The sequence below is a fragment of the Lepidochelys kempii genome, chromosome 27 (genome assembly GCF_965140285.1).
Source record: "Lepidochelys kempii isolate rLepKem1 chromosome 27, rLepKem1.hap1, whole genome shotgun sequence".
Taxonomy (NCBI): Eukaryota; Metazoa; Chordata; order Testudines; family Cheloniidae; genus Lepidochelys; species Lepidochelys kempii.
Window position 1 is genome coordinate 9,744,789 of NC_136406.1, and position 26,308 is coordinate 9,771,096.

A 26,308-nucleotide genomic window follows, 5' to 3' on the forward strand; every position below is an offset into this window, starting at 1 on the left:
TTTGGGTTTATAAGCTGGACACAGAGGTGGGATGGAGCCAGTGCTCAGAGCTCTGGGTCCTGTCACCAGTGAAATTCTCCGTGTGGCCTTGCATGGCACTAAGAAACTTGGATTTCACTGTGGGATCCCAGCTGATCATGGTGAATGTCCAGGAGTTGGTCTCTGTGGCATAGTGTAGGGACTGGGTCCGTGCTTAATTTGTAATGAAAGAGGTGTAGAGGCTCAAGCAATGATTTACTTTCAGAACTGATGCAGCAAGCCCAGAGGTGCCGGGGCTAAGAACTGCCACAGAGGTGCCGGGGCTAAGCCCTGGCACAAATTAAGCACTGGACTGGGTGACGGCTGGGTCCAGGCAGCCGGGGGGCTGGGCTACAGAACCGTTCCTCTCTAGGACACCCATCCAAGGCAATCCTGGACTGGTAGCGACCTAATGTTACCATTGGCAGGCACGGGGATGGCCCAGCCTCGCCGCCTGTCGATTCTGCCCCTGCTAGCCAGACACTAGAATGGACAGCTGAATCCAGAGCAGTTGAGTGTTCATCACAGCCATAGGCAGCAGTCCTATCAGGCCAACCACATGGGCGCCTCCCTGTGGCTGAGCACAGCTCGGCTGTATCCCTGGCCCTGGCCCCCCGGGCCCCCACCTGCTTTGCTCAGGGCACCTGGCTTCATGTGCAGCTAGGTTACATCTGTGTCTCTTGTGTTTTGTTTGTGTTTTTCTTTTTAACAAGGTCAAGGTAAGAGGTTGAAGTTTAGTCTCCCGTCCCTGCGGCGACTCAAAATCCAGCGGAAATCTCTGCCCACCAGTGAGTTTGATGGAGTAGCCATTGACTATGGAAAGGTAACCATAGACTTTGTACGATATAAGCTGATACATTAGGACAGGACCCAGCGCTCTTCCTTGGCTCTCCCCACCCTGCCCCCGTCAGTAGCTGCTGTGGCTGGTGCAGTATCTGAATTTAGTGGCTCTGTCTCTTAATGGTTAAACGCAGAGCCAAAGGGACTTTGTGGTTGTTGCCTTTGAGGCTCGGAACTTCAGTGGGGACAGACCCGAGAACCTTCTGCGTTCAGAGCTCCAGCCCTGACCACTAGAACTAAAGGAGAATCTCCATTAGCTGCTGGCAGTATGTAGCCTGTGATGCACAGTTGAACAGCTCTGTTTCCAGCCAGGAGAAAGAAGCGGTACGTACATACGTACAACCGCACATGTTGTGCATTCACACCCACGCCTTCATACCACTGCCCTCAGCTGGCAACAGAGTTTAGTGCAGCAGTGAGGAATGGCTTTTGGAACCCCCAGCGTTTGGATTAGGGGTAGGGGCTAGCTCGTTAGGACTTTCTTTGTCGAAGTGTTAACAGATTCTAGAACCCTTTGGGTAGGAAAGAAAGCCCGGAAAGATTGCACAGATACACTGCTCTTAAGATAGGACATAGCACTGGCTTGAGATGGTGGCACTGGGACCTGCATGGATCTGGTAGAAATCAATGGGCAAAACTCCAGAATTTTGGTGCAAATATTCCTTGAAATTACACATCTCGTAAAATTTTCCTGCCAATCCTTGTGTCACCCCCATGCATTATCATGAGCCCGGAGTTTCAAATACATTCTATCGAGTCATCTTGTCCAGCTCTTCCCCACTATTGTACCAGCAAAGATTATGTTGTCCCTATGCATTAGGGACAGCAACAATCATGACTGCATCGACTTAATGGGGTAGGGAAAAAGTTCTTGGTCTGTTAGTATTAGAACTTTTTAAGAGATTGCCGTTCTCATTATCCTCTTGACTGCTGCAAATGTTCCAGGTATGTACAAGTAGCAAGCACATGTGCAGCCAAACGTTCTAGATACGTCTAGGTAGAAGGCACCTGCTGGGCTGCCAAATGCTTTACGTATCTCCTGATACAAGGTGCTCGGTGTGCTGTCAAGTGTACTTGGTCTGTCAAGAGAGAATACAGCGGCTCTATTAGTTGTTGTTGTAGGTACGTTTTGGGTAAAATGCACCTGGTGGGCTGTCAAAGGTCATAGGTACATACAGGTAGACAATTCCTGCTGGGCTGTCAAAAGCTCTAAGTATGTCCACGTAGAAGACATCTGGAGTGTTGCCAAGTGCCCCTGGGACAAGTTGACTTTCTGTTGCCTTGAGTGGAGCCTTCCCTGAGTGACAGTTGCCGAGCAAGAGCAAAGGGGCCATCAGCAAAAGAGTTGGAGGTAATAAAATTCAGATCGCTGTGATCCATTTTGCTAAGCCAGAACAGGCTGTGAGCTTCAGAATAAACGTGCAGCTCAATCAGAAGCTCAGTGAAGGTTTTTGAGGACCAGCGTGGTGAGAGAGGCCAGCAGCCTGGCGAAGGGCCTGGCGGGGCCTGTGCAGAATCTCTGCGGACAAAGCAGGGTTGAGCTACTGCCAGTACTTTGGCAGGGTGTTTGGGGTGAGGTGGGGTTAGGTTGGTTTCCCTCAGAAGAGTCACGGACATCACCGCATTCCTGGTAGCCAAACCCTGCGAGAGCCTGAAATGTGCAATTTGGGCTTTTTACCCTGGCTGACTGCGGGAAAGTCCTTAAATCCTTGGGACCTGGTCTCTGTTGGGCACATTGACAGAAACGCGACACTTCTGGGGTGCTGAGATTTCATGCCACGTGCGTTCCGAGCTGGGGGTTGGTTGTTTTTCAGGCTTGTCATTATAGGCGTCTCTTAAGTCAGGAGACCTTGCCTCAGTGTCCAAAAAACGGAGTTTAGCAGGCACCGAGGAGAGGGTGGGACAGGAAAGCCTGCGAATAACTGAATCTGCATGTCCAGCAGTTTCCCCAGTGGCAGGATCTTGTCTCTGGTGTGGATTAGGCAGCCGCTGTCAACCACAGGTGAAGGACTTTGTACATTGAACCACCCTTGGTTCTTTAAACTCCCTCAGCAGGCAGTGGGGAGAGAAAAGGGCGTGTTTAGCTTTTCACTCTCATGCCTTAGGTCCTAGAAACACTGTGAATCGAAGCCACCGAATGCCAGGTAAATCCACTTCTGGGGTTTCCTCTTTTTCTCCTGCTCCAGCCTGTTTCCTATCTGCTAGTGGCTCAGCAATACCTTGCAAGCTACCCCATGCTCAGCCAGGCTTAACGGAACAGGATGTTGTTGGTGGGTCCCGCAGTCGTACATGGAGTCGGGGCTCGTAGGCTCTTAAGGCTAGTGGGATTCCATTAGTCATGTAACAAGGTGTGCTCAGTTCCGGTCCCAGTGGGAGCTTAACCCACGACACGGCAGCGCTACCCAGCCCTCTGTCTTTCCTCTTTCCTGACCCTACTCCCCTCCCGCCTCAGCATTCCAGGGCTCCTCCTAACCAAACGCTCTCTCCTGGCTGTCTTCAAGCCCAGGGGCGACTCCCTGATTCTGAGGGACTTGAAGACTCCTCCCAAGGAGAACTGTGTCCAGTCAGAGACCGAGTCCCTCCTGGAAAAGGAGAGCAGGCCGAGCCTGGAGGCCATCCCCACCGTGCATCACTCGTCCCCGAAACGAGAGCCTCCCTTCCTGGGCCCACTGGGGTCCGAAGCTGCTTGGGGCTTGGTTCGGCTTCACCCTGGGGGCAGCCTCCGCAGGGTCTCCTCCTTGGACAACTTTGAGGTCACCAGGTCTGAGTTCCAGAGAAAATTCAGGGAGAGGAGGGCAAACTCAGGTAGGGGAAAAGCACAAGCAGATGTGTCGCTACCAATGGGGAGGTGGTGCAAAACTCTTCCAGCAGACGGGCCTTCCTCTCATCTGCTCTGAGGGTCCCTGGGGGAGTTTTTCCCTACGTTGCCTTAAAGAAGCAGCGGTAAGGGGGGTGTCTCCCAGAGCATAAACTGACTCCAGTATGTTTCCAAGTGCGGGGATCTCTGGATGTGTCTTGGCCTGTAGATCTGGCTGTGTGTCTACAGCCATTCCCGAAATGGATTTAGGCACCTAAGTCCCACTGACACCAATGGGAGTTGAAATCATTGAAACCAATGGGAGTTAGGCGCCTGTATACCTTTGATGATCTAGGTCTGTGTGTGACAGTCTCTGAGTGAACCGATCTGCACTGTAAATCCGCCATGTCCAAACCCTTCCAGGCTCTTTCCTGACTCCGGTCCCACTGCTCCCAAAGGGGGAGGAGTGAGTTTAGATGAGTGAATACGGTAGATGTAATACATATAATCTTCATGTTCTGAGGATGAGGGCCCAAGTATTTAATCCGGAAATCCCATCACCATGGTCACGGCGTGTCATTGACCTTTGCAGAGGATACTGAATCGGGAGGCATTGCAGATTTCATGAAAAATATCAAGGTTTTGAAATGTGTTTCGCTCGGCATTGGAACCAAACATGAGAGAGAGCCATGCCGGCAGAGCCAAGAGCTCCATGGTTCGGGCACTCAGCGGGCAGCTGATTCGGAGCAGGGCCTTGACACTGGATCCCCCGCATGCCAGGCGTGTGCCCTGACCACTGGTATGGGTCCCTCTCCATCGTACCAGAAATGCCAGCCTGGACCAAAACGTCCTCGAAGCTGGCACTTCTCTGCAGTGAGTTTTGGGTTTGGCAAATCGGCATTTTCTGACTTTAAAAAACAAAAAGACGTTTCACGAAAAATGTCCAACCGGCTCTACTGGAGACATGCAGAGAGGACAGAGCAATAATCCGGAGAGACCTAGAAAGGTGGCTGAAAGAGCCTGAATTAAAGAAAAAAAGCAAAGTGGATACACTGGGGCAGAAAGAATTCATCATATAGTCACGTGATGGGAGATAGAGAGCTGGGGAGAAGTAAAGCTGAGACAGGCCTCAGGCCTAGGTTTTCAATAGCTCAGAGACACATTTTTAAGTGCCCAGCACCCACAATCGGAGCTGGATTTTCTGAAGAGCTTTAGCCTCCTAAATGAGGCCAGATTTGCTCAACAGCCCCCAGTGTGATCCCTGTATCTAGACTTTCAGAAGAGCTCAACACCCAACAGGTGCTCAGTGTGCTGAGCATGTGTGAAAATCTTCCCCACTTCAGGTGGGATTTTTCTAAGCTGTCAGCATTGGCCTACCTCTGTTCCCATTGATGTCAGTGGGAGCTTTCCCATTGACTTCACTGGGACTAAGGGTAGGGCAGTCCCACCCTTGTTTTGTTCTTTCGACCCTCTGGCCCCTTGAGGTGAGAGTGGACAATAAAATAGACAGGAGTTTGCTATGTCTCAAAGAAGGCCAGTGCACTTTGGGGCTGCGGGTGCAGAGATATCAGGCATTGAGGCAGGGAAGAATTAGTCCTTCTCTGTAAGGCTCTGGGACAAATGCAGCTGCAGTTTTGTGTTCGTTTCTGGGCTCCTCGTTCTCATAAGAAAGATACTGGCCAATAGGTTGGGGACCAGAGAAGAGAAACTAAAACGGTCAGCAGGCTGGAGGGATCTATTGAGGAGGAAAACTGGAATGAGCTGAATATGTGCCGCTTGGCTAAGCCACGGTCAGGGAAGGGAACATGAGAGTCCACAAATACTGAAAGGTTGTAAACCCAAAGGAGCTGGGGAAGGAGACAAATAAGGCTGGGGAGAACAGGGGATGGAATGAAGGAAGGTTGACACGTAAGCTGTTTGTATTTGAAAAATTGAGGGTGTTTTAGGAAAAATGACCTGCTGGTGAGATCCACTGGGCTGGAGAATCATGTCCCAGGGAAAGGGGTAGAAGCCTTAATGCCTAGAACATTAAACTAGACTGGAAGAATGCTAGGAAAATACCCCACAGGGAACAATCCTGCCCTGGCCCATGGGCCATGGGGATGGATTGGATGGGATGTGGTACGGCTTTGGGGGCAGATCGTAGGACTCCATCTGTGCTCTCTTTGCCCTGCCAAAGCAGCACTCAATTCCCCGTCCCTCAAGGAGATGTTAGTTTGAGGAGCCAGGACGAACAGCCAACCCAGCTCAGAGGGCAGGAGAAGCTGAGGTAAAAGCCTCAAGAGTCTTGCCGGTGGAGGCCCGCGGCCTGATGGGCCCCATCTGTAATTTTAGGCTTTGACAGTTTTCTGGATTCTGTTTACATTCGTATCCTGCCACTGCAGCGTCGGCCCCCACCAATGGCTATCAGAATCCAGGCCAATTGGCCTGGGCCTTAGCAGTGACTAGGGATCCACCATTTTTCGGCACCAAGCTTGAGACACCTGAAAGGGGCTTTGTTTTTAGGGGGTGGGTTCTCAGCTCTTTCTGAAAAGCAAGCCCCTTTCAGGTGCCTCAAGTTGGGCACCCGAGATCACGAGTGGCTTTGGAGAATTTTGACCTTTGTGTTTGGGTACCAAGGCAAAATGGGCCCTTTGCAATAGCGTTGTCTCTCCAGACAGGTTCTCTCAGATGGCTTATCCTGGGCTCCCTTGTCCACAGAGACTAGAACGCTGATGGTTAATTGTTGTTTTTGTCGCTCTCCTGAGCGTTTCTCTCCTTCCTGAATTTGTTCCAGAGGCCTCCCAAGCCAAGCCCAACCCCCAGAACTCCACCTCGGACTCCGACCTCATGAGGTACCGCACCATCAGCCAGATCCCGCAGTTCACCCTCAACTTTGTGGAGTTCAACCTGGAGAAGCACCGCTCGGGCTCCACCACTGAGATCGAGATCATCGCACCCCACAAGGTGACGGAGCGCACGCAGAACGTCACCGAGAAAGTCACACAGGTACAGGGGGCAGAGGGGCATTCTCCCCAAGCCAGGGGCACTCCTGGGAGGTGGAGGGAATGATTGTGCTAATTCGTGGAGCAGGCATGGGGTGAGGGTGGGTGTGCATGCTAATTCGTGGAGCAGATTTGGAGGGGAGGGGCAGATCCCACTAGTTTCTGGAGCAGATTTGGAGGGGAGGGGCAGATTACTTTGCAGAGCAGAGCGAAAATGGGAATTTCTGTCCCACAACAAATTGCAATATTTTGATGACTTTTTTTTTCTTTTGCGGGTCCAAATGTTGAAATCTTGAGATTTTTCACTGAACGAAAAGTTTCGAGTTGGAAATGGCAAAATGTGTCGCCTTGGGGTCAATTCAATGTTAAACTGCATTTCTCTGCAGGGCCACATTGCCTCCTGGGAGCTGTGTCTCAGGTCCCCTTTCTCCCTTGTGGGCTGGCCTCCCTGGCCAGACTACGTCTCCTGTGGGGAGAAGTCGGGATCCTGGAGGCCGTTCCCCATTGTCCATAGTGTAGTGGGGACACTCGCGATCGTTTGTGGAACAGCCGCGGGGTAGGGGGAGATTCACGCATTTGAAGGAGCAGCTGAGTGGGGACAGGGCAGGGTCCCTGCATGCTTGGTATTCAGTTCCTCATCTCCCCTCCGGCACAGCCGGGGCTGGGGACGGACACACCCAGCTGGCAGCATTTCACTCTGTTTGTCCATGCTTCTCTCTTTGCACCTGGGCTCCCCCAGGGCAGCCCCACTGAAAGCTGTTCCCAGTGCATGCGTGTGGCTCTCCAGAGGGCTTCCCTCGCTCATGGCAGAGAACAAGAGATTGTGGCCCAGATGGGCTCCAAACACATTCTGACGTGTTTTTAACCCCAGAAAACCAGCGTCTGCAGGATGCTGGCCATGACACTGTCTGTCTGTCCAGCCTAGAGGGGCTGCTGTAGGGCAATCCCCATCGTGACTAGGAGCCACCGTGCAGGGGAGGTTGTGCGGTGGGGTTGCTGTCACTGTTTGGGGGCATAGTCACTAGGGTTCACACAGGGCTAGATTGTCATTGCCCTCCTCCGCCATGCAGGGGAATCACAGGGTGGTCGATTCTCCCTTACTCCTCTGCTCGGATTGTGGCTACTACTTGCCTTTCACCCTCCGCTACAAGCATCTGAGGCGTGGGGCCGTAGGGCAGAGAGGGGCAGGGACTAGGAGGAGCCCTGGCCCATAGCTGGTGGGCATATGAAAGGCGGGAGCTGCTTGACCAAAGGGTTGAAGTAATTCCTCCTCCCCCAGAGCAAGGGGGAAGCAGGGATGCAATGGGGACTCGCTGGGGCAGTTGGCAGTTATGATCTAGCCCATAGTAATCACCACCTCCCCCACCCTCCCTCTCTTCCTTCTGCTCGGTGGCTGGCTGGGAGGTGTTTGGGCTCAGGCTAGGTACAGAACAGCTCAGCCCGAGCCTGTGGGCCCGGCCCTCCACTGGTGGAAATCAGCAGAGCTTTGGCGAAGGGAGTGGGCCAGATCCTAGCTGGCATAAAGCAGCGTCGCTCCGGGGAACCCTTTGTGGATTGATGCCAGCTGCGGGGCTCTCCCTTGCTGTTGGCTGGCACGACACCATCGTTCTTCCCTGGAGCCAAAAAGCTGTTCGTCTCGGCAGCAAACCTCCCCGACAAGAGTGTCGTTTTTCCTGGGTGAAAACTCTTTGTGTCTCAGCAGCAATGGGAGTGCGGGGGGGGGGGCAGACCCACATGGTGCGTGTGTGAGTGAAGTCTGCATCGTCATTCGTGCACCCCTGAAATAAGTCAGATTAACTTTCTTTTTTCTTCCTGTGGAATAGGCCCAAGGTCTGGCAGGTTTTTCTACCCAGCTGCAGGGGGAAAGGGATGTACCTGCCTTCGGCAAGGCTGTCCCTTACCCCCACTCTTCGGGAGATCCGCCCCAGCCGACGTCTTTGCGTGGGCTGTGGAGGTCTCCTTTCTGCGCGCTGACTGCAGGAATTGGTGGAGGGGACACCTGCAAGCACAGGGGCTGGTGGTTGCTCCGGCAGTCACCAGGTGGCAGTGTCCCTTCACCACATGGGACGCTGCGCAAGGTGATGGTGTTTCCATCTTCCAGGCTCCTTGGAAGGGAAGGGGGCGCAGAGGGGTGGGGGGGTTACATTAACTGGGAAATACCCAGCTGCCTCCTTCCCGCCTAGGGGTAGATCTGTCAGACAGCAGAGAGCCTGGCTCCAGGGAGCCTCTAATGCATAGACTGAGATCGCACATCCCTGGTATCCGCCGTGGCCTTAAGATGCCGAACTGCAGGGATTCCCGCTTCCACCCGCAGAAGTAAATGGCTCAGGGAATGAGACCTGCAGAAAGGCACTAGTGGAAGAGCAGAAGGTCTTCAGAATGGAGAGAGGTAAATAGTGGTGTCCCCCAGGGGTCTGTACTGGGCCCAGACCTATTCAACATTTTCATAAACGATCTGGGAAAACTGGTGAACAGTGAGGTGGCAAAATTTGCAGATGATACAAAACTACTCAAGAGAGTTAAGTCCCAGGCAGACTGGGAAGAGCTACAAACGCATCTCTCAAAACTGGGGGACTGGGCAACAAAATGGCAGATGAAATTCAATGTTGATAAATGCAAAGTAATGGACATTGGAAAACATAATCCCAACCATACGTATAAAACGATGGGGTCTAAATTAGCTGTGACCACTCAAGAGAGAGATCTTGGAGTCATTGTGGACAGTTCTCTGAAAACATCCATTCAATGTGCAGCGGCCGTCAAAAAGGCGAACAGAATGTTGGGCATCATCAAGAAAGGGATAGATAATAGGCCAGAAAATATCATGTTGCCTCTGTATAAATCCATGGTACACTCCCATCTTGAATACCGCGTGCAGATGTGGTCGCTTTATCTCAAAAAAGATCTATTGGAATTGGAAAAGTTTCGGAAAAGGGCAACAAAAATGATTAGGGGTCTGGAATGGCTGCCTTTATGAGGAGAGATTAATACAACTGGGGCTTTTCAGCTTGGAAAAGAGACGACTGAGGGGGGGATATGATAGAGGTCTATAAAATCATGACTGGGTGGAGAAAGTAGATAAGGAAGTGTTATTTACTCCTCCTCATAACACACGAACTAGGAGTCACCAAATGAAATTAATAGACAGCAGGTTTAAAACAAACCAAAAGGAAGTATTTCTTCACACTACACACAGTCAACCTGTGGAACTCTTTGCCAGAGGATGTTGTGAAGGCCAAGACTATAACAGGGTTCAAAAAGGAACTAGGTAAATTCATGGAATGTAGGTCCATCAATGGCTATTAGCCAGGATGGACAGGGATAGTGTCCCTAGCCTCTGTTTGCCAGAAGCTGGGAATGAGCGATAGGGGATGGATCACTTGATGATGACCTGTTCTGTTCATTCCCTCTGGGGCACCTGGCACTGGCCACTGTCGGAAGACAGGACACTGGGCTCGATGGACCTTTGGTCTGACCCAGTCTGGCCGTTCTTATGTTCCTGGATGGCTTGGGAGGGATGGGCTCAGGGGCAATGCCACCTCATGGCAGAACACACAAAACAAGCCGCATCTCTGGGGGTGTGGAACTGGTGGGTGTCAGCCAGAGCCCCTGAATGTTGCTGTAGGTCCCACTTGTGCCCTGCTCATGCAGAGGGGCTCCCTGCAGCCTTTCCCTGCCCCCCAGATCACCTGTGCAAAGCAAGGTAGGATTTTGCCCCACATTTTTTATTCTGGAAGGTCTTTGGGTCACCTGTGGAACTCTCTGCTGCAGGATGTGATTGAGGCTAATAGCTCAGTAGGTGCCAAGAAGGGATTAGACACTGAGAATAACCATCGCAGAATCACTAACTAGGGTGCAAATTATACAAGGGCTGTCAATCCCCAGGATTCAGGACCCACCGTAAGAGAGACAGGGAACCGGGGGACGAGTGCAGGACTGGCTGCCAGGCTAGGGTCTGCCTCCTAAGCAAATAAAAGACAATGGTTTTAAAGAATCACACAGGATGTTATTTGAGTTTAACTGAATGAACTAAAAGTCGCTAAGAATTGCTCTGATGTGGAGTGCAGACGGGACAGTGGGAGTGAAAGCAGATATTACCCAGGGGGTAGTGTGGGAGTAATAATTATTATTAATAACTGTATAGCAGCATTACTGTTTGTTATACTTTGAACCTAGAGAGCACATTGCATCCAAGGATCTTGCAAGGCTCCTTAGCCTGTGAGCTCCTTGGGTTAGGGCCTGTCTCTTCTTGAGTGTCTGGAAGGTGCTCCCAAAGGGTCAGTCTCATTATCACCCTTTTACAGATGGGGAAACTGAGGCACAGGGAGCACAAGTGCCTTGTCCAAAAGTAATGCAGGAAGTCTCTGGCAGAGCCAGGAACAACATCCAGGAATCCTGACTCCATGGGCCCAGGCTCCATCTACTATGCAAACCTGCCTCACAAACCTAGAAAAGGACACCAGCAGCCAAGGCCCCCAGGTCGCCTGCTTTAACCACTAGACAACGTTCTCTCTCTGAGCTGGGAAAGGAATCCTGACTTGCAGACTCCAGCTTTAACCACCCAATCCCATTCCCACTCTCAGAAGCAGGAACGGAGCCCAGGCCTCCTTCCTTCTAGTCCCATGTTGTAACCACTAGACCCCACTCCCCTGCTGGAGTTAGTTTAAAAAAAACCCACCATGCTGATTCCCAGCCGGGTGTTCAATCCACTAGGCCCCAGAGGGGTTGGTAATGTGCCCTTAAACTAGCTGACAAATGCTGGCATTTGGGAGAGGAGCCTCTCCTGGCACCCCCTTCCCCCACCAAGCCTCTAGGAATGTCTCAAGGGGCACAGTTCTCCCCTTTCCTGCTTCCCCTAAAAGCCTCCACCCCAAGCAGTGCATTGACTTTGGAAGCTGTGTGCGCACAGGACCCGCTGCCTGTCGATACTGGGTCATTAGGCAGCGGGAGGTGATGGGATTGAAGCTGACAGGTCCCTGCTGCAGGCGGGATGGCCAGCATCGAGCCTGTGCACTCCCCCCAGTCCCTGGCATGGATCCACGTCCGTTCCCCCCTCCCCTTAAATCTCCATGCTGGCTGGGTTCTGGGTGGATCTCGACCCCCCTGAGCACCGTATTTAACCACTAGACACCGTTCCACCCCCCAGAGCTGGGCAAGGAACCCAGGAATCCTAGCCCCCAGCCCGCCTGCTGCAACCTCAAAATCCTACTTTCCTCTCAGAAGGGAGAAAAGAACCCAGAAGTCCTGACTTCCAGCCTCCTGTTCTAACCACTGGCCCGGACTTGGGGCCTGGTTTGGCTGTGCGCGCTCAGGCTAGCCCCAGCCCCACACACCCAGCGTCCATGGGGGTAATGGCAGCGCTGGACCGTGGCTTTGGCCTGCTTCTCTGCAGAGCCCCCCACTTCCTAGTGTGAGCCTGGATCCCAGGTGAGATGAGCCTCCTCCTCCTCTCAGTCTGGGTCCCCCCGGGACGCATATTCGCACATAGGAGCCGTTGTCTAATTAGGCACAAGTGGCAAGATGCACATGGGGGCTTCCTGGGGCTGGAATAATGGGGGGTGGCAGACCAGGATAGAGGGACATTGGCAAAGTTGGCTGGGGGGAGCTCAGGGGAGCAGCAGGTCAGCACTGAGGGGGTTCAGCAGAGCTTGGGGGGCCTTGTGCCCACTGAGGTGCAGCCCTTTCTCTGTCCCATTTCACAGGGGCCAGGCCCAGGTAGACCAGTGGCGGTCACTCCCCATGTCCACCTGGCACTGCAGGCCCCTGGCCCAGGCGAGAGGCTGCGGGAGGCCTGGTTACCAGCTCCTGTTTTCTCTGGAGCTGCTTTTCACACCCCTTTGGCTGGCAGGCACTGAAATGTCAGCCCAGCTCCTGCAGCCTGGGCTGGGTCAGCGCGAAGGGTGACTCGGTCATAGGGGATTCGGGGTGCCCGGATCCTGCCTGCCAGGGGACGGAGGGGAGAGAAAGACCTGGGGGTGGATTCCAGGGGGAGGGCCATGAGATTGACAGGCCACGAGACGGAAAGTGGGAGATGGGGAAGAGAAGGCAGCGGTCAGGCAGGAAAAGAAGCTCGGAGCGATCCAAAGGAAGCAGAGCTGAGCAGTCCAGGGCTAAGCCCCTTCCCCAGCTGGGCTGGGCTCCCGGGGGAATTGTTCTGGTGGCTCCTTTGGTGCTGTGGCGGCCATGCCTCCCAGCACAGGGAACACGCGTGCGGGGTCCCGTGGGCCCCCTCAGAGCCGCCGGACCCTGCTCCGATGAGCCCTGCTCTAATGCCTGCCGCTGGCCAGCTCCAGGGGCTCTGCCATTGGCTCGGGTCCCAGGGTGTCCCCTAGACCCAGGCCCAGACCCGCAAATGCTCGCAGCAGCTGCTCACGAGCAAGCGTGCTGAGGACATCCCTGCTGCCCGGCACGCTGCCTCGTCCCCCACCCCCCGTGCAAAGGGAGCACGAAGTGCTGCTAAACCCCAACGGTGGCGACGTCCCCCCTGCCCCCCCCCCATGGCACTGCTGCACGTGCAAGGGAAGAGAGAATCGGGCCCCGTGTGCCTCCCATGGGCCAGCCTGGGCATCCGCTCAGGACCAGGAGAGATGCCCCTGGCCGAGTCCCCGCTCATGACTTACGGCCGATAAATAATTCACGGGCAAGGCAAAGCCGGTGGTGAAATCCCATTAGTCCTCTGTGTAAGTAACAACTCAGCAGCTGCGTGAGCCAGAGGCCAACTCCTGCAGAGCATGTGATTGCGGGCGAGGGGCCAGCCTGACAGCCGTGACCTCATCCCATCTGGGCTCACTGCTTGCTTCGGCTACAAGTGCACTGAGCACATTGGCCTCATCCCGTGGTCGCTCCTGTGGCCTGAGCCCGGGACAGCAGGAGCCACTAATCTGTGCAAGAAATGGGGAGCCAGGGTGGGTGTGCACAGGGAACTGGGGATCGGACAGAGTCTTTCGCCTCCAGGGCACCTGCCAAGAGTTGTCTCCCTCTGATGGCTGTTGGGCGGTGTGTGTGAAATGCGCTAGTGATCCGATGCCAGTACTGGGGTCCTTACACAGCTGATCCCCCTGACTGTCCCCGACCAAACCAGACCCCCCTCCCCGGACCCTGCCTGGCAGCAGCAGGAGACTGGCAGGGTGGCAATGAGTGGCCCCAGGGAAGGGAGCTTCAGGAGTCAAGGCGAGAGGATGCCAGGAGAGGTGAAGGCGGGGGAGTGGCAGGATGATGTTGCAGAGGTGGTGATGGGAGTGCAGAAGGGGGAGGTGGACGTAGGAGCTGCGCTGGAGGGGGTTCCTCCTGGGAGCCGTTGGCTGAGATGAAGCCACAAAGCCCCCTGGCCAAGGCAGGCAGGGAGGCGGAGTTGTAGGCATTGGAGGAGCTGGTCCTCATCAGGCCCTGTGTATACTGGAGGCCCCGGTCAGGATCAGGGCCCATCCTGCTGGAGGCTGTACAGACACATGGGGTAAGAAAAGCCCCCGTCCCGCAGAGCTCAGTCTCAGGAGAGCCAAGTACCCAGGGGCCAGGCTCCAGGTCTGTGAGCTGAAGCATCTGTCACCGGCCACTGTCGGAAGACAGGATACTGGGCTCCGTGGACCGTTGATTTGGCCCAGTGTGGCCGTTCTCATGTTCTTGTGAGCTGTGGTGGCTTGTGGGCCTCCCTCCAGGTCTCCGAGGACCCCGTCCCCGACGCGTATACCACCACGCCGGGGCACTGCCCTGCAGCAGTGTGAGCAGGGGCCGGGGCACAGCCTGGAGAAGAGGCAGGTACAGGGGGGCTGCCCTCTGCAGCAGGGAGAGGATGCAGTGGCTCGGGGCCAGATCCTCAAAGGCATTTAGGCTCTTAACTCCTGGGTATCGTGGGTCTTGGGGTGCAGAGGGACAGAGCTCAGACCAGGGCCCCAGCTATGGTGTTTCTCCAGGCACGGACACCAGCAGCTCCACCGAGGTCTGGCCAGCACCAGCTCGTGAGCAGACTGAGAGCATTCCAGCATCCTCAGTCCCCTGGGGCCTGTTCTGTGCCCCAAATGCCTCTTCCTAGCACAAGGTGCCAAGGGGTTATTGGTGCCCTGGTCTGGCCTTCACCACAGGAGACCTGGGTCCAAATACTGGCTCATTGAACAGGGAGACAGGAATTCTGGGTACTCTCGTCCTAGCTTTCAGCAGACTCTGATCCCATCACCAAGCCACCACCAAATCAGGGCTGAGGTGCAGTGGCAGAGCTGGGTGTGAGGAGCCCAGGACTGGGACAACGGGGCTGTGGGTCGGGATTGAGGGGCACTGGCAGAGCTGGGTGTGGGGAGCCCGGGACTGGAATATCAGGGGGCTGCGGGTCGGGGTTGAGGGGCAGCGGCAGAGCTGGGTGTGGGGAGCCCAGGACTGGGACAATGGGGCTGTGGGTCGGGATTGAGGGGCACTGGCAGAGCTGGGTATGGGGAGCCCGGGGCTGGGGTAGCAGGGGGCTGTGGGTCGGGAATGAGGGGCACCTGCAGAGATGGGTGTGGGGAGCCCAGGGCTGGGGTAGCAGGGGGCTGTGGGTCGGGAATGAGGGGCACCGGCAGAGATGGGTGTGGGGAGCCCAGGGCTGGAATATCAGGGGGCTGCGGGTCGAGATTGAGAGGCCCTGGCAGAGCTGGGTGTGGGGAGCCCAGGGCTGGGGTAGCAGGGGGCTGCGGGTCGGGAATGAGGGGCACCTGCAGAGCTGGGTGTGGGGAGCCCAGGGCTGGGGTAGCAGGGGGCTGCAGGTCGAGATTGAGAGGCCCTGGCAGAGCTGGGTGTGGGGACCCTGGAAGTCAGGATTGAGGTGCATCGTCAGGTGTTGGGATCCACACTGCCTGCTCCCCAATCCTGAGCTAGCAAGGGGGGGCTGCCAGCCAGGCCTGAGGACCATCAGCTAAACTGGGGGGGCTCTGAGTGGCACCTCAGCACGTCAGTTCCACCCACTCCCTTTCCGCGCCCTGATGGGGACGGAGGGAGACAAGGGCAGCGTTGACCGTGGGCAGGGTGGTTCCCAGGCAGCCGCCGTGTGTGCAGGGGAGGGTCTGATTCCCTCACAGAGGCGCCAGGCAGGGGTGGTAAGTGCCCTGTCTAGCAGGTTGAAGCCGCGCTGTCTGGCAGGCAGCAGACACTGGTAGTAGGGCCGGGGCGGGGAGGAGGCTGGGTCGCGTGTGATCACAGCTCTGCCCTGGGGAGTGATGTAAGCACCAGAGGTCTGTGCTGGGGAACACGGCTCCTCTCCCCCCAGCTCCCTCCCCGCCTGGGCCTCGCTCCCTGCTCGCACACCGCCTTACTTCCAACACACCATGAGTCTGAAACTGAAGCTGAAGCCGGTAAGCACTGAGACAAACGGACAGGATGGGGGATGGCTGAGATGGGGGGGTTGTTAAGTGAGTCCCTGCTATTGCCATGGGGAGAGCGGATCCAGGGGATGTTTGTCCCTAGAGTGAATTAAACCCCCAGGGGGGAGCCAGGATACATTGGTGGGATGGGGCTGCCTCCTTGCAGCTGGCTCTTTTCTTTGCATGGGGGGGAGCCGTCCTTTCCCCTGGAAACAACTCCCTCTTGACCTAGCCAGCCCTGCTCTCTGGAGAGGCAGAAACTTTCTTTGCAAGCGGGGCCAGAGGTGGGAGGGTGAGGAGCTGGCATGGAGCAGCCCAGCCTCCCTTGTGCCCTGGACTTTTAAACCCACAGAGGGTTCAGTCACACACTTCTGCGATGAATGTACCAATCTCTAACTGGGAACGAGCCTTGAGCTCCTGGCCCTGCCTGGGGCCCCTTACTGCAGCCTCAGCATCCCCTCCTGCATGGGGTGCATCAGGCTAGTCAGAGACCTGCTGCGGGGAGAGTGAGCTGGGTTTGGTTTGATACAGTGAGGCAGGACTGAAGGGGCGAAGGGGAAAGACATGATTGTTCTCCCCTCCTGTTCTGGGACACTGCAGCCAGACGTTCTGTGGGTTCTGGGAGTCTGGGTCTCACAGCTGCTAAAAGCAAACAAGGCCCCCCGGCGAACAGGAGACACTGGCTGCATCCTTCTCTTGGTTACTCCAACCCACTAAGGTCAGAGAAGTTACTCCAGATTTATGAGTCACACCCAGTGGTTCTTGGATACGAAGGCAGCAGATGCCTTCGAAATCCCATAGAGCAATGGCAAGGGTGAATGGGTGCATCGGCTCCACAGATGACTGGATGGTAAATGATCCGGATTCCTTCCCTAGACAGATGCATTGGCTGGGTAGGATAGCTGGAGGGGCTGGACGGATACACAGTCTAGCTGGGACTTGGCGCTTGGCTCTGGGCTGTAAGTCCGGGGATTGTTTTTCTCTCTCACGTTTTGTTCTCCGTTCGAAGGGTCCCCAAATTCATCCCCTTTGGAAGGGTTGGCCAAGTGAGAAGCCTTTTTAATTCCACAAGCCAACCTCCCTTTCTCCTTCCCCGGCTCCCACGGCTAATGTTGAAATGGCTCGTTTTAGCCTTGACACCAAAAGGCCGAAGCTGGGGCCGGCGGTGTTTGCCAAAAGCCGGCAGAGAAAGATAACGCGGACCTTGGCACATGAGCAGCGTATGGGCGGCTCAGAGAGCAGGGCAGGGGAGCTAGTGTTAGCCACCCCCCAAAGGCTAGACCCACGGAGGGGCTGAAACCACTGACTCCTACTGCCATGGGTGGGCCGTGAGGACTCGCTCAGGATCAGGCCCCTGTTGGGATGTATCATATGGGCTTTCCTGCTCTGCTGTGATTGTTACTCGGGTCTGATCCAAAGCCTATTACAATCCACGGGAGTTCTTCCTGCTGGCTCCAAAGGACTTTGGATCATGCCTTGGCATTGCTGCCAGGCTTAAAGGTAGCTTGATCCTGCCCCCTACCTCCTTTGCATTGCTCAGGGGCGGGGGGTGTCCCAGTTCCCCTCCCCTTGCCCCGACTTGCTCCTGTTGGGATGATGAGGTCGGTGCCCTGACCCCGCCAACGCTGCTTCCGCACATCCCCCTTCGGAACGATTGGATTTCGGTCACTTTTTCCACTCCCTCTCCCTCCCTTGCCAGCCACGTCTTTGGCCTTCCTGGCTCTTGATTGGTGGCTTCCTCCCCACCCGGGGCCTGGCCATTGATTGATTTTGATTAATCTGCGGCAGGCTCCTGAATGTCCTTTGCCGGCGCGTGTGCGTGTGGGTCTGTGCATGCGTGTACGCGTGTGTGTGAGACGCCATCTCGCTACCTGGGTGTGGGGAATCCGAACCACGCCATGGTCCAGCAGCTGTTAAGTTTCAGGGCGGGACGTGGACAGGCAGGAGTGACCCTAAGGGTGGGGCAGTGGGCAAGGGGCTGGCGCTCGAGAGGCATTGGCCGGGGGAGAGTCCCTGGTTTGCAGGGCTGGCTAGTGGGGATTGTGGGGCTGAGACGCACGTATGGTGGTTGGGGGGGGTCAATCTGAATGGAGTCTCGCTGATCGGGACTCCCCCTAGATAGCTGGGTTTGTTAATGCTGGGGCGGATGAGGGGAGAGCGCACAGAGGGGACTGTGGACAGTATCTGGAGGGACACCCACACTAGGGGCAGTGGGGCATGGAGCGGCCAGCGAGGTAGGAGGAAGCCCAGGGAGCCCATTGGAGGCTCCGGCAAAGCTCAGCCCCAGAAGTTCGCGGGGGGGAGGAGGAGGATCTAGAGGCAAAGGCACAGTTGGGGTGGCTCGGTTCCTGCCACGCCCATGGGACCAGGCCGCCTGCTGCCCTCACGTCGTCAGGTACCCCGGTGCCAAGCGAGGGTGAAACACGCCCATCCTGCCCTGGGGGCGCGCTATCCGTCTTGGCAATGGAGCCTCGGGCTGGAGGGATTAAGAGCCTTGTCCTCTTTGCTCACTGGCACAAATCAGCAGTAACTCCGTGGACACCAGTGGTGTAAACCGGGTGTCAGTGGGAGGAGAATTGGGCCCTGCTGGTCCAGTGTGGGAGTTTCCGTAGCAGCCATCACCATGGTAGCTAAGCATTATGGGTTGGCGGCTCAGAGGGCAGAGAACCCCAAACACAGAGCAATGGCAGGGGAGCCTAGTGAGAGGGGGGAGGGAAAGGAGGCCCCCCTCAGACGCCTCGCTGGGCTATGGGACCTTTACCCTCCAGCCAACGAGCCAGGGCACCAACCAGGCTGGGGCCTTACACTCAACCCTGGCTGGTGGGCAACCTCCTGGCTCAGCCGCGGGTGTAGCCAAATCGACGCCCCGTGTTATTCATGAAAGGGGAAATGGGGGATGCCAGGCCAGGGCTCTCGCTGTGCAGCGCGGCCCGGCTCTGCGTGTGAGCAAGAGCCACCCTGCTGGGCTGGCTTTTCTCCACGGCACCTTTGGGTGGCTCCCTCCTCCGTCCTGCTGGGGCACGGTGCAGGGTCTACTGGAGCAGAGCAGGCATCTGGCCTCTCCCTTCGGGGCCCAGGAAGCCTAGAGCTGCTGGCTCACCGAGTGTTTGGGACCCTGAGGACTGGACATCCCTCCCCCCACCCTCGGCAGCAGGGGCCGACCAGATGGGTTCCGGCTCCCCTCAGATTTGGAAAGACCCTGAACTGTCCCTCTGTTTCATGCCGATGAACTCCCTCCTCTGTCAGGTCACTGGGGAGTCTGAGACCTCCCCTGGCATCTCCCCGCAGTGTCCTGGTCAGATGGACCCTAGGGGGTCTGGAGCTAGTAAGCTCACCATAGGGGGGTGACGAGCACTGGCCTGTGTTAGGAGGTCAGACGAGATGAGCTAATGGTCCCGTCTGGCCTGAAACTCACTGAAACTACAGCAAGGGAGAGAAAGGGGCAAAAGACATAACTGGCTTCAAGACTAAGCTTGATAAGTTTATGAAGGAGATGATATGATGGGATAGCCTAATTTTGGCAATTAATTGATCTTTGACTATTAGCAGTGGATATGCCCAATGGCCTGTGATGGGATGTTAGATGAGGTGGGATCTGAGTTACTACAGAGAATTATTTCCTGGGCGTCTGGCTGGTGAGTCTTGCCCACATGCTCAGGGTTTAGCTGATTGCCATATTTGGGGTCAGGAAAGACTTTTCCCCCAGGGCAGACTGGCAGCGGCCCTGGGGGTTTTTCGCCTTCCTCTGCAGCGTGGAGCACAGGTCACTTGCTGGAGGATTCTCTGCACCTTGACATCTTTAAACCACGAGTTGAGGACTTCAGTAGCTCAGACATAAGTTAGGGGTTTGTTACAGGAGTGGGTGGGTGAGATTCCGTGGCCTGAATTCTGCAGGAGGTCAGACTAGACCATCATAATGGTCCCTTCTGACCTTAAAGTTGATGAAGTTGTTTCTCCTGGGCTCCAGAGCGAGGCAGGGCTCCGGTGCACGATATACCACCATATGTCCCCTTGGTCCTTCCTTGATGTTTCCTTCCCTCCCCATCACCATGCCAGGGCCCTACTGCTGCGACTGCCTCATCACACCCCTCTTGTCACACAGTGTCTTGCCGTGGTCATTTTGTCCCCATTGTCTCTGTGTGATGGGTCCTGGAGTGGGGAATGGTCGCTCCAGGCATCCAGCGGTGGGAAAGCTTGACTGCAGCCAGACACCACGTGCAGAAACATACCTGGGCAAGCTGCAGCCAGGGCCACCAGGAGCTGAGCCCTGCGGTCTCCCCCTTGCGCTGAAAGCTGATGGGCAGACGACCAAATGTGGTGAGAAGCATGAGGCTGAGGGAAGGGGCAGGGCCTAATCTGATTCCATTCTCCTTGGTTTACCCGTCAGGATCTTAACCCAGTCCTTGGGTGGTATCAGCAAACCTTTACTTGGGCTGATTCAGGCTTTCTGTCTTTAACTTTTGCTGGCTTCTACAAGCAATTTGATGTAACAGGCCAAGTTGGACGTTTGTTACCTTGGACAGCTTAACAGAACAGGCCTGTGTACAACAGTGGGTAGAGAGGAAATTTGTTCCTGATCACACCTCCAGCTGGTGCCCTGAAGCATGAGGTTTGATGTCCTTCCTTGATTGTTTTAGCTAGTGCCATTGCCCCCGATTACGCTTGTGCCACCCCACCGATCTGAGCGTGGCTGCCGTGGTGTGAGACCGGAATATGTTGAGGGAAACGTTCCCCCGGGGTGCAAACAATGTCCAGCATCTAGGTGTTACCAAGCTAGGCCTCTCTGGAATCTCATGGCGGTCACGGCATTCCCTCCTGCAGTGGCAGCAGCTACAGATCCTGGATCCCCAACATCCCTGCCAGATACTCTAACAGGGAATCTCCATTATCTGTTAGCAGTAGAGGGCTTGTGACACACAGCTGGGAGCAGCGGAGGATGCTAGACTGTTCATCGTATGCGCGTTGTCAGGGGGCGTTTACCGGAAGGGGAATCCTTCTTGTAGAGTTTGGACAGAGTGGATAGAGGAGGGGCTTCCCCGCTGCCTTCTGTGGGCGCGAGTGACAACAGTGGGCAGCCAATGGGCTGCCAGGCCCGGCTGGCAATGTGGGCAGCAGAGCAGCTGGGGGTTTCTTCCAAAGTCATCTCAGCAGATAAACACAGAAAGAAACCTTGTCCGCTAAATAGACAAAGAAAACCAAACGCTCTCTAACCTCCTCTACAGCAGCCTGTGAGTCACTGGCTGGGCTGCGCTAGCATCTCCAAAATAAAGTGAGCTCCAGGAAAGCAGACCTAAAATCAGGGGCATTTCTATGAGTCAGGCAAAGCATGTGCGGGGCCTGTGAACTCACCCTCGCGCCCTGTTAACTCACCTCCTGCCTGACCTGCAGCCCCTGCTAGTCTGGTCCTGCCCCCTCCCCGTCCCAGCTTGGCCAGTGGATCTCCATGCCAGCTCCCTGCTCCCCCTGCTACTGCAGCCTTGTGCCTCGCCTGGGCAAAGATTGCCAGGTGCGTGAGGATGTGTGGTGGGCAGGCCATGGCTGGGGTGACCCTGTACACAGTGGGGATTGCTGGGGAACAGCGAGAACAGCGTGTGCTCTCCCACTCAGTCTGAGCAGGGCCGGCTTGGCCTTGGCTGTCCTTGTCGATTCCTACAGCTCCAGATGCTTCCAGCCTTTCTCTCCACTGCCCAGGGTCCAGGGACCCAGGCCAATGGCAGCTGTGTAGCAAGGCTGAAGAGCTACTGAGGGCCCCAGACTGAGAGGGTTCTGGAGAGATCGCTGGATTGATAGGGGCATACGATAGACAACTGGAGATATAGATAGATGAGCAGATGGGATCCCAGACGCACAGGCCATTAGATAAGAGTCCCATCTCTGACCTCCAAACTCTGGTTCCCCTAAACTATTGCCCTGTGTGAAGCTGCCGGGCACCCCACTAGCCCTGGTGCCCTACGCCATGCCCTGTTCATGTCTCCTTCACCCCCTCTGTGTAGTGCTAAGGATCCTGCTCTGTAGCGGACCCCAGCACGGTTGTGTTGGCTGCAGCCCATACCAGCTCCTGCCCTCACTCCCAGTTCCCGGGCACTTTAACTTTCCTGCAGGCACGTCTGCAGGAATCCTTCCCTTCTGGGAAGGAACACGGCACTGCCTAATCCTGGCTCGAATCCAGGAGTCTCAGGGGAGATGAGCCGACAGCCCCTATGGGCCAGTGCCTGGGAGCTGTGTACGGAAAATAGCCCATGAGCAGATTAGCCCAAGAGTCATTCGCGAGGAAGGAAGATGAGGGAATGCTGCAGTCACCAGGGAGCGTGAGGAGAGGAGCAGGGAGGTTTGCAGGATGGGGGCTGGAGAAGGCTCATGCTGCAGATCGGGGTTCAAATCTGCTTCAGATCTCACAAGTGTCATGAGTATCACAGTTTGGCGGCTACTGGCCTTCAGCTCAAAGGGGCAGAACTGAGGGGCAGCGGCAGAGCTGGGTGTGGGGAGCCCGGGGCTGGGGTAGCAGGGGGCTGCGGGTCGGGAGTGAGGGGCAGCGGCAGAGCTGGGTGTGGGGAGCCCGGGGCTGGGGTAGCAGGGGGCTGCGGGTCGGGAGTGAGGGGCAGCGGCAGAGCTGGGTGTGGGGAGCCCGGGGCTGGGGTAGCGGGGGGCTGCGGGTCGGGAGTGAGGGGCACCGGCAGAGCTGGGTGTGGGGAGCCCGGGGCTGGGGTAGCAGGGGGCTGCGGGTCGGGAGTGAGGGGCACTGGCAGTGCTGGGTGTGGGGAGCCCGGGGCTGGGGTAGCAGGGGGCTGCGGGTCGGGAGTGAGGGGCAGCGGCAGAGCTGGGTGTGGGGAGCCCGGGGCTGGGGTAGCAGGGGGCTGCGGGTCGGGAGTGAGGGGCAGCGGCAGAGCTGGGTGTGGGGAGCCCGGGGCTGGGGTAGCGGGGGGCTGCGGGTCGGGAGTGAGGGGCACCGGCAGAGCTGGGTGTGGGGAGCCCGGGGCTGGGGTAGCGGGGGGCTGCGGGTCGAGAGTGAGGGGCAGCGGCAGAGCTGGGTGTGGGGAGCCCGGGGCTGGGATAGCGGGGGGCTGCGGGTCGGGAGTGAGGGGCACCGGCAGAGCTGGGTGTGGGGAGCCCGGGGCTGGGGTAGCAGGGGGCTGCGGGTCGGGAGTGAGGGGCACCGGCAGAGCTGGGTGTGGGGAGCCCGGGGCTGGGGTAGCAGGGGGCTGCGGGTCGGGAGTGAGGGGCACCGGCAGAGCTGGGTGTGGGGAGCCCGGGGCTGGGGTAGCGGGGGGCTGCGGGTCGGGAGTGAGGGGCAGCGGCAGAGCTGGGTGTGGGGAGCCCGGGGCTGGGGTAGCAGGGGGCTGCGGGTCGGGAGTGAGGGGCACCGGCAGAGCTGGGTGTGGGGAGCCCGGGGCTGGGGTAACGGGGGGCTGCGGGTCGGGAGTGAGGGGCACCGGCAGAGCTGGGTGTGGGGAGCCCGGGGCTGGGGTAACGGGGGGCTGCGGGTCGAGAGTGAGGGGCACTGGCAGAGGTGGGTGTGGGGAGCCCGGGGCTGGGGTAGCCGTTCAGGATTCTTCATTCCATTCCTAACATGTTGCCGGCTGCTGTGCGCTGAGCTGTGGTTAGCTTTGAGCTGCCCAGGCGAGCTCAGGCCATTTTCCTGAGTGGGTGCCAGGGGGAGGGATCAGCAGGTGGGAGGGCTGATTGGGGAAGGGCAGAGCAAAGAGTTGTTGAGGACACTTGGTGCCATCAGGCAAAGTCGGGCTCCAGGACCTTCTAAGCCCACCTCCCGCCTGGTTCTTGTATCCCCTCTGCCTCTCCCATGCCCATCTCCCTGGCAGGTCCTGTCGCTGGGCGCAGACGTCCTCCCGGAGTACAAGCTGCAGGCGCCGCGGATCCACCGATGGACCATCCTGCACTACAGCCCCTTCAAGGCAGTGTGGGACTGGCTGATCCTGCTGCTGGTCATCTACACGGCCGTCTTCACGCCCTACTCAGCCGCCTTCTTGCTCAACGAGGAGCAGGAGGAGAAGCGCTGGAACTGCGGCTACTCCTGCAACCCGCTCAACATCATCGACCTCATCGTGGACATCATGTTCATTGTGGACATCATCATCAACTTCCGCACCACCTACGTCAACATCAACGACGAAGTGGTGAGCCACCCTGGCAAGATCGCCATCCATTACTTCAAGGGCTGGTTCCTTATCGACATGGTGGCTGCCATTCCCTTCGACCTGCTCATCTTCCGCTCCGGCTCCGATGAGGTGAGCAGTGGTACGACGCAGAACCCGGAGACCTGGACTGAGCCCTTAGAGGGTAGAGTAGAGACCAGTCTGCCTGGGGTTTCTGGTGCCCAAACACCATGTTGACGATGGAATTACAGATGGGGGAGAGAGAGACATGGATAGATGGATAGAGGGGTGGGTGGATGGATGGATAGATCCATCTAGATAGATCTATCTAGCCTGCTCTGCCCCCTGCCTGAGACATTGACACCCTGACAATCTCCTACATAGGAGAAACCCACTCAGGACAAGGTACCAACAAGACTTAGTCTTCCAAGGGCCTAGAAGGGCTGGGAAGAGACACTAACCAATCAGCAGCCAGCAGGCAAGTTAAGAAGGCTTGCTGTGCCCTCTCCTGGGGAGTGTTGGGTGAAGCTGGGATAGGAGAGGAGCACTTCAGGCCTAACCCAGGAGCTGGGTTAAGGAGGTGATGTGGCCAAGAGGTTACTTTGGTTTGGGTTTATCTGCGACTTTAAAATAGCAGATAGCCAAAGTCTGAGTCCAGCCGTAAGCAGCCGCTAACGGACTGGCATGGAGACACTGCAGGAGTCGCCTTGCTCTGAGCGGGCTGTCCTAGATAGAGAGAAGGGGTGTATATAGGAAGAGATGGATAAGGAGAGAGATGGGATAGAGGGGGGAAGAGATAAAGAAGGGGGGGCAGATTGATAAGAGGGCAGCAGAAGAAACATCTTTTTCCTGGTAGACACCAAGCAGCTCTGATCTGAGGTTGCTGTTGGCTAATAACCCAATGACAATAGAGCTGCACTTCAGATTAGCCAGGGGGTGCGGATTCTGACTGACCACCCCCAGTAACAAGCCACTGTCCACACAGCATTGTTCGACTGTGGGGGCTTCCACATCGAGGAGTGGCTCCCCTGCTCCCTGGAGGAGAAGGGAGACTGGAGTAGATCAACCAGAGATTGTGATTTAGTACGGCAGGGTCCTGGGTTAGTCCAGTGATCTGCCCCAGACATCAAGGAGGCCGCTGGACTAGCTGGATCTGGTCGGGCCGTTCTAAGCCTAGGAAGATGTTTTGGGGAACATGGGGGATGATTTTACTGTTATTTACTCGTGTTTTGGTAGCACCCAGAGGCACTAACAGAGATCAGGGTTCAGCGCTGCACAGACACATAGCAAGAGACAGTCCCTGTCCCGGTCTCAACAGACAACGGGCAGGAGGGGAAGTGACTTGCTCTAAGTCAGCAGTTCTCAAACTTTAGCAACCCAAGGACCCCCATTTTGATTTTAAAGGGGATTTTCTTCTCCCCTCCCCCAGCACGTCCTGCACACCAGGGAACCGAGGGTACTCCAGGGGGTCCGCCAGCCTCTCCCTCCTCTCCCTCCCTTAACTCCTCCCCCCCCCCCTCCCAGTGCCTCCTGCATGCCGGGGAACAGCTGTTCTGTGGCGTGCAGGAGCCCTTGGGAGGGAGGGGGAGGAGTTGATTAATGGGACTGGCGGACCCCCTGGAGTACCCTCTCGGACCCCCAGGTGTTCGTGGACCCCAGTTTGAGAAATGCTGCTCTAGGCCAGAGATTGTGCCAGAAATAGCAGCTCCTGAGGGCCAGGATGGCTTACTGCATGTGGGGCCTGATAACTCAGTCTCTAGTCTCAGGTGTTTAGGGGGTTCTCTAAGCCTCTCGATGGGCTGGCATAGTCCCCTGACTGTGCCGCCAAATCCTGGTGTCGCCTCAGCCAAGTTCCTGCCCCCTCTGCCTCCATTTCCCCCCATGTAAGCTTGGGTGAAAAGTGCTGAGGATGGTGCGGGCCACATGGTTGTGCCTCTGTGATTCCGACTGGAATTTTGTAGCTTGTTAGTTGTGGTAGCCTCTGGGGCCAGGAGCCTTGTTGCTCTGGCCTGTCGCAGGCCCCATCAGCAAGGGAGAAGCTCAGCAGGAATTGATGGGCATTTCAGTTCATCGCTGGGGGATTGCTCTTTTTAATCAGGACCACTGGTACTGGTATTTCGCGCACCGTTAGCCCCAAGGATCTCAAAAGCAAGTTACAAACGCTCAGTTATGTTTCCCTCCATAAGGGTTATTATCCCCCTTTAACTGAGTACAGAGAGATTAGGGACTTGG

At 56.5% G+C, this 26,308-nt stretch overlaps 1 protein-coding gene across 1 annotated transcript in view; it reads left to right on the forward strand.

The window, feature by feature from the left end:
* KCNH6 (potassium voltage-gated channel subfamily H member 6) overlaps positions 1-26,308 on the forward strand; it is a 101,410-nt gene that overhangs the window by 57,929 nt on the left and 17,173 nt on the right. The window contains exons 4-5 of the mRNA XM_073326209.2: positions 6,432-6,643; positions 23,783-24,208. Of these exons, the coding sequence (XP_073182310.2) occupies positions 6,432-6,643; positions 23,783-24,208 (638 nt within the window). The remainder of the gene's footprint in view (positions 1-6,431; positions 6,644-23,782; positions 24,209-26,308) is intronic.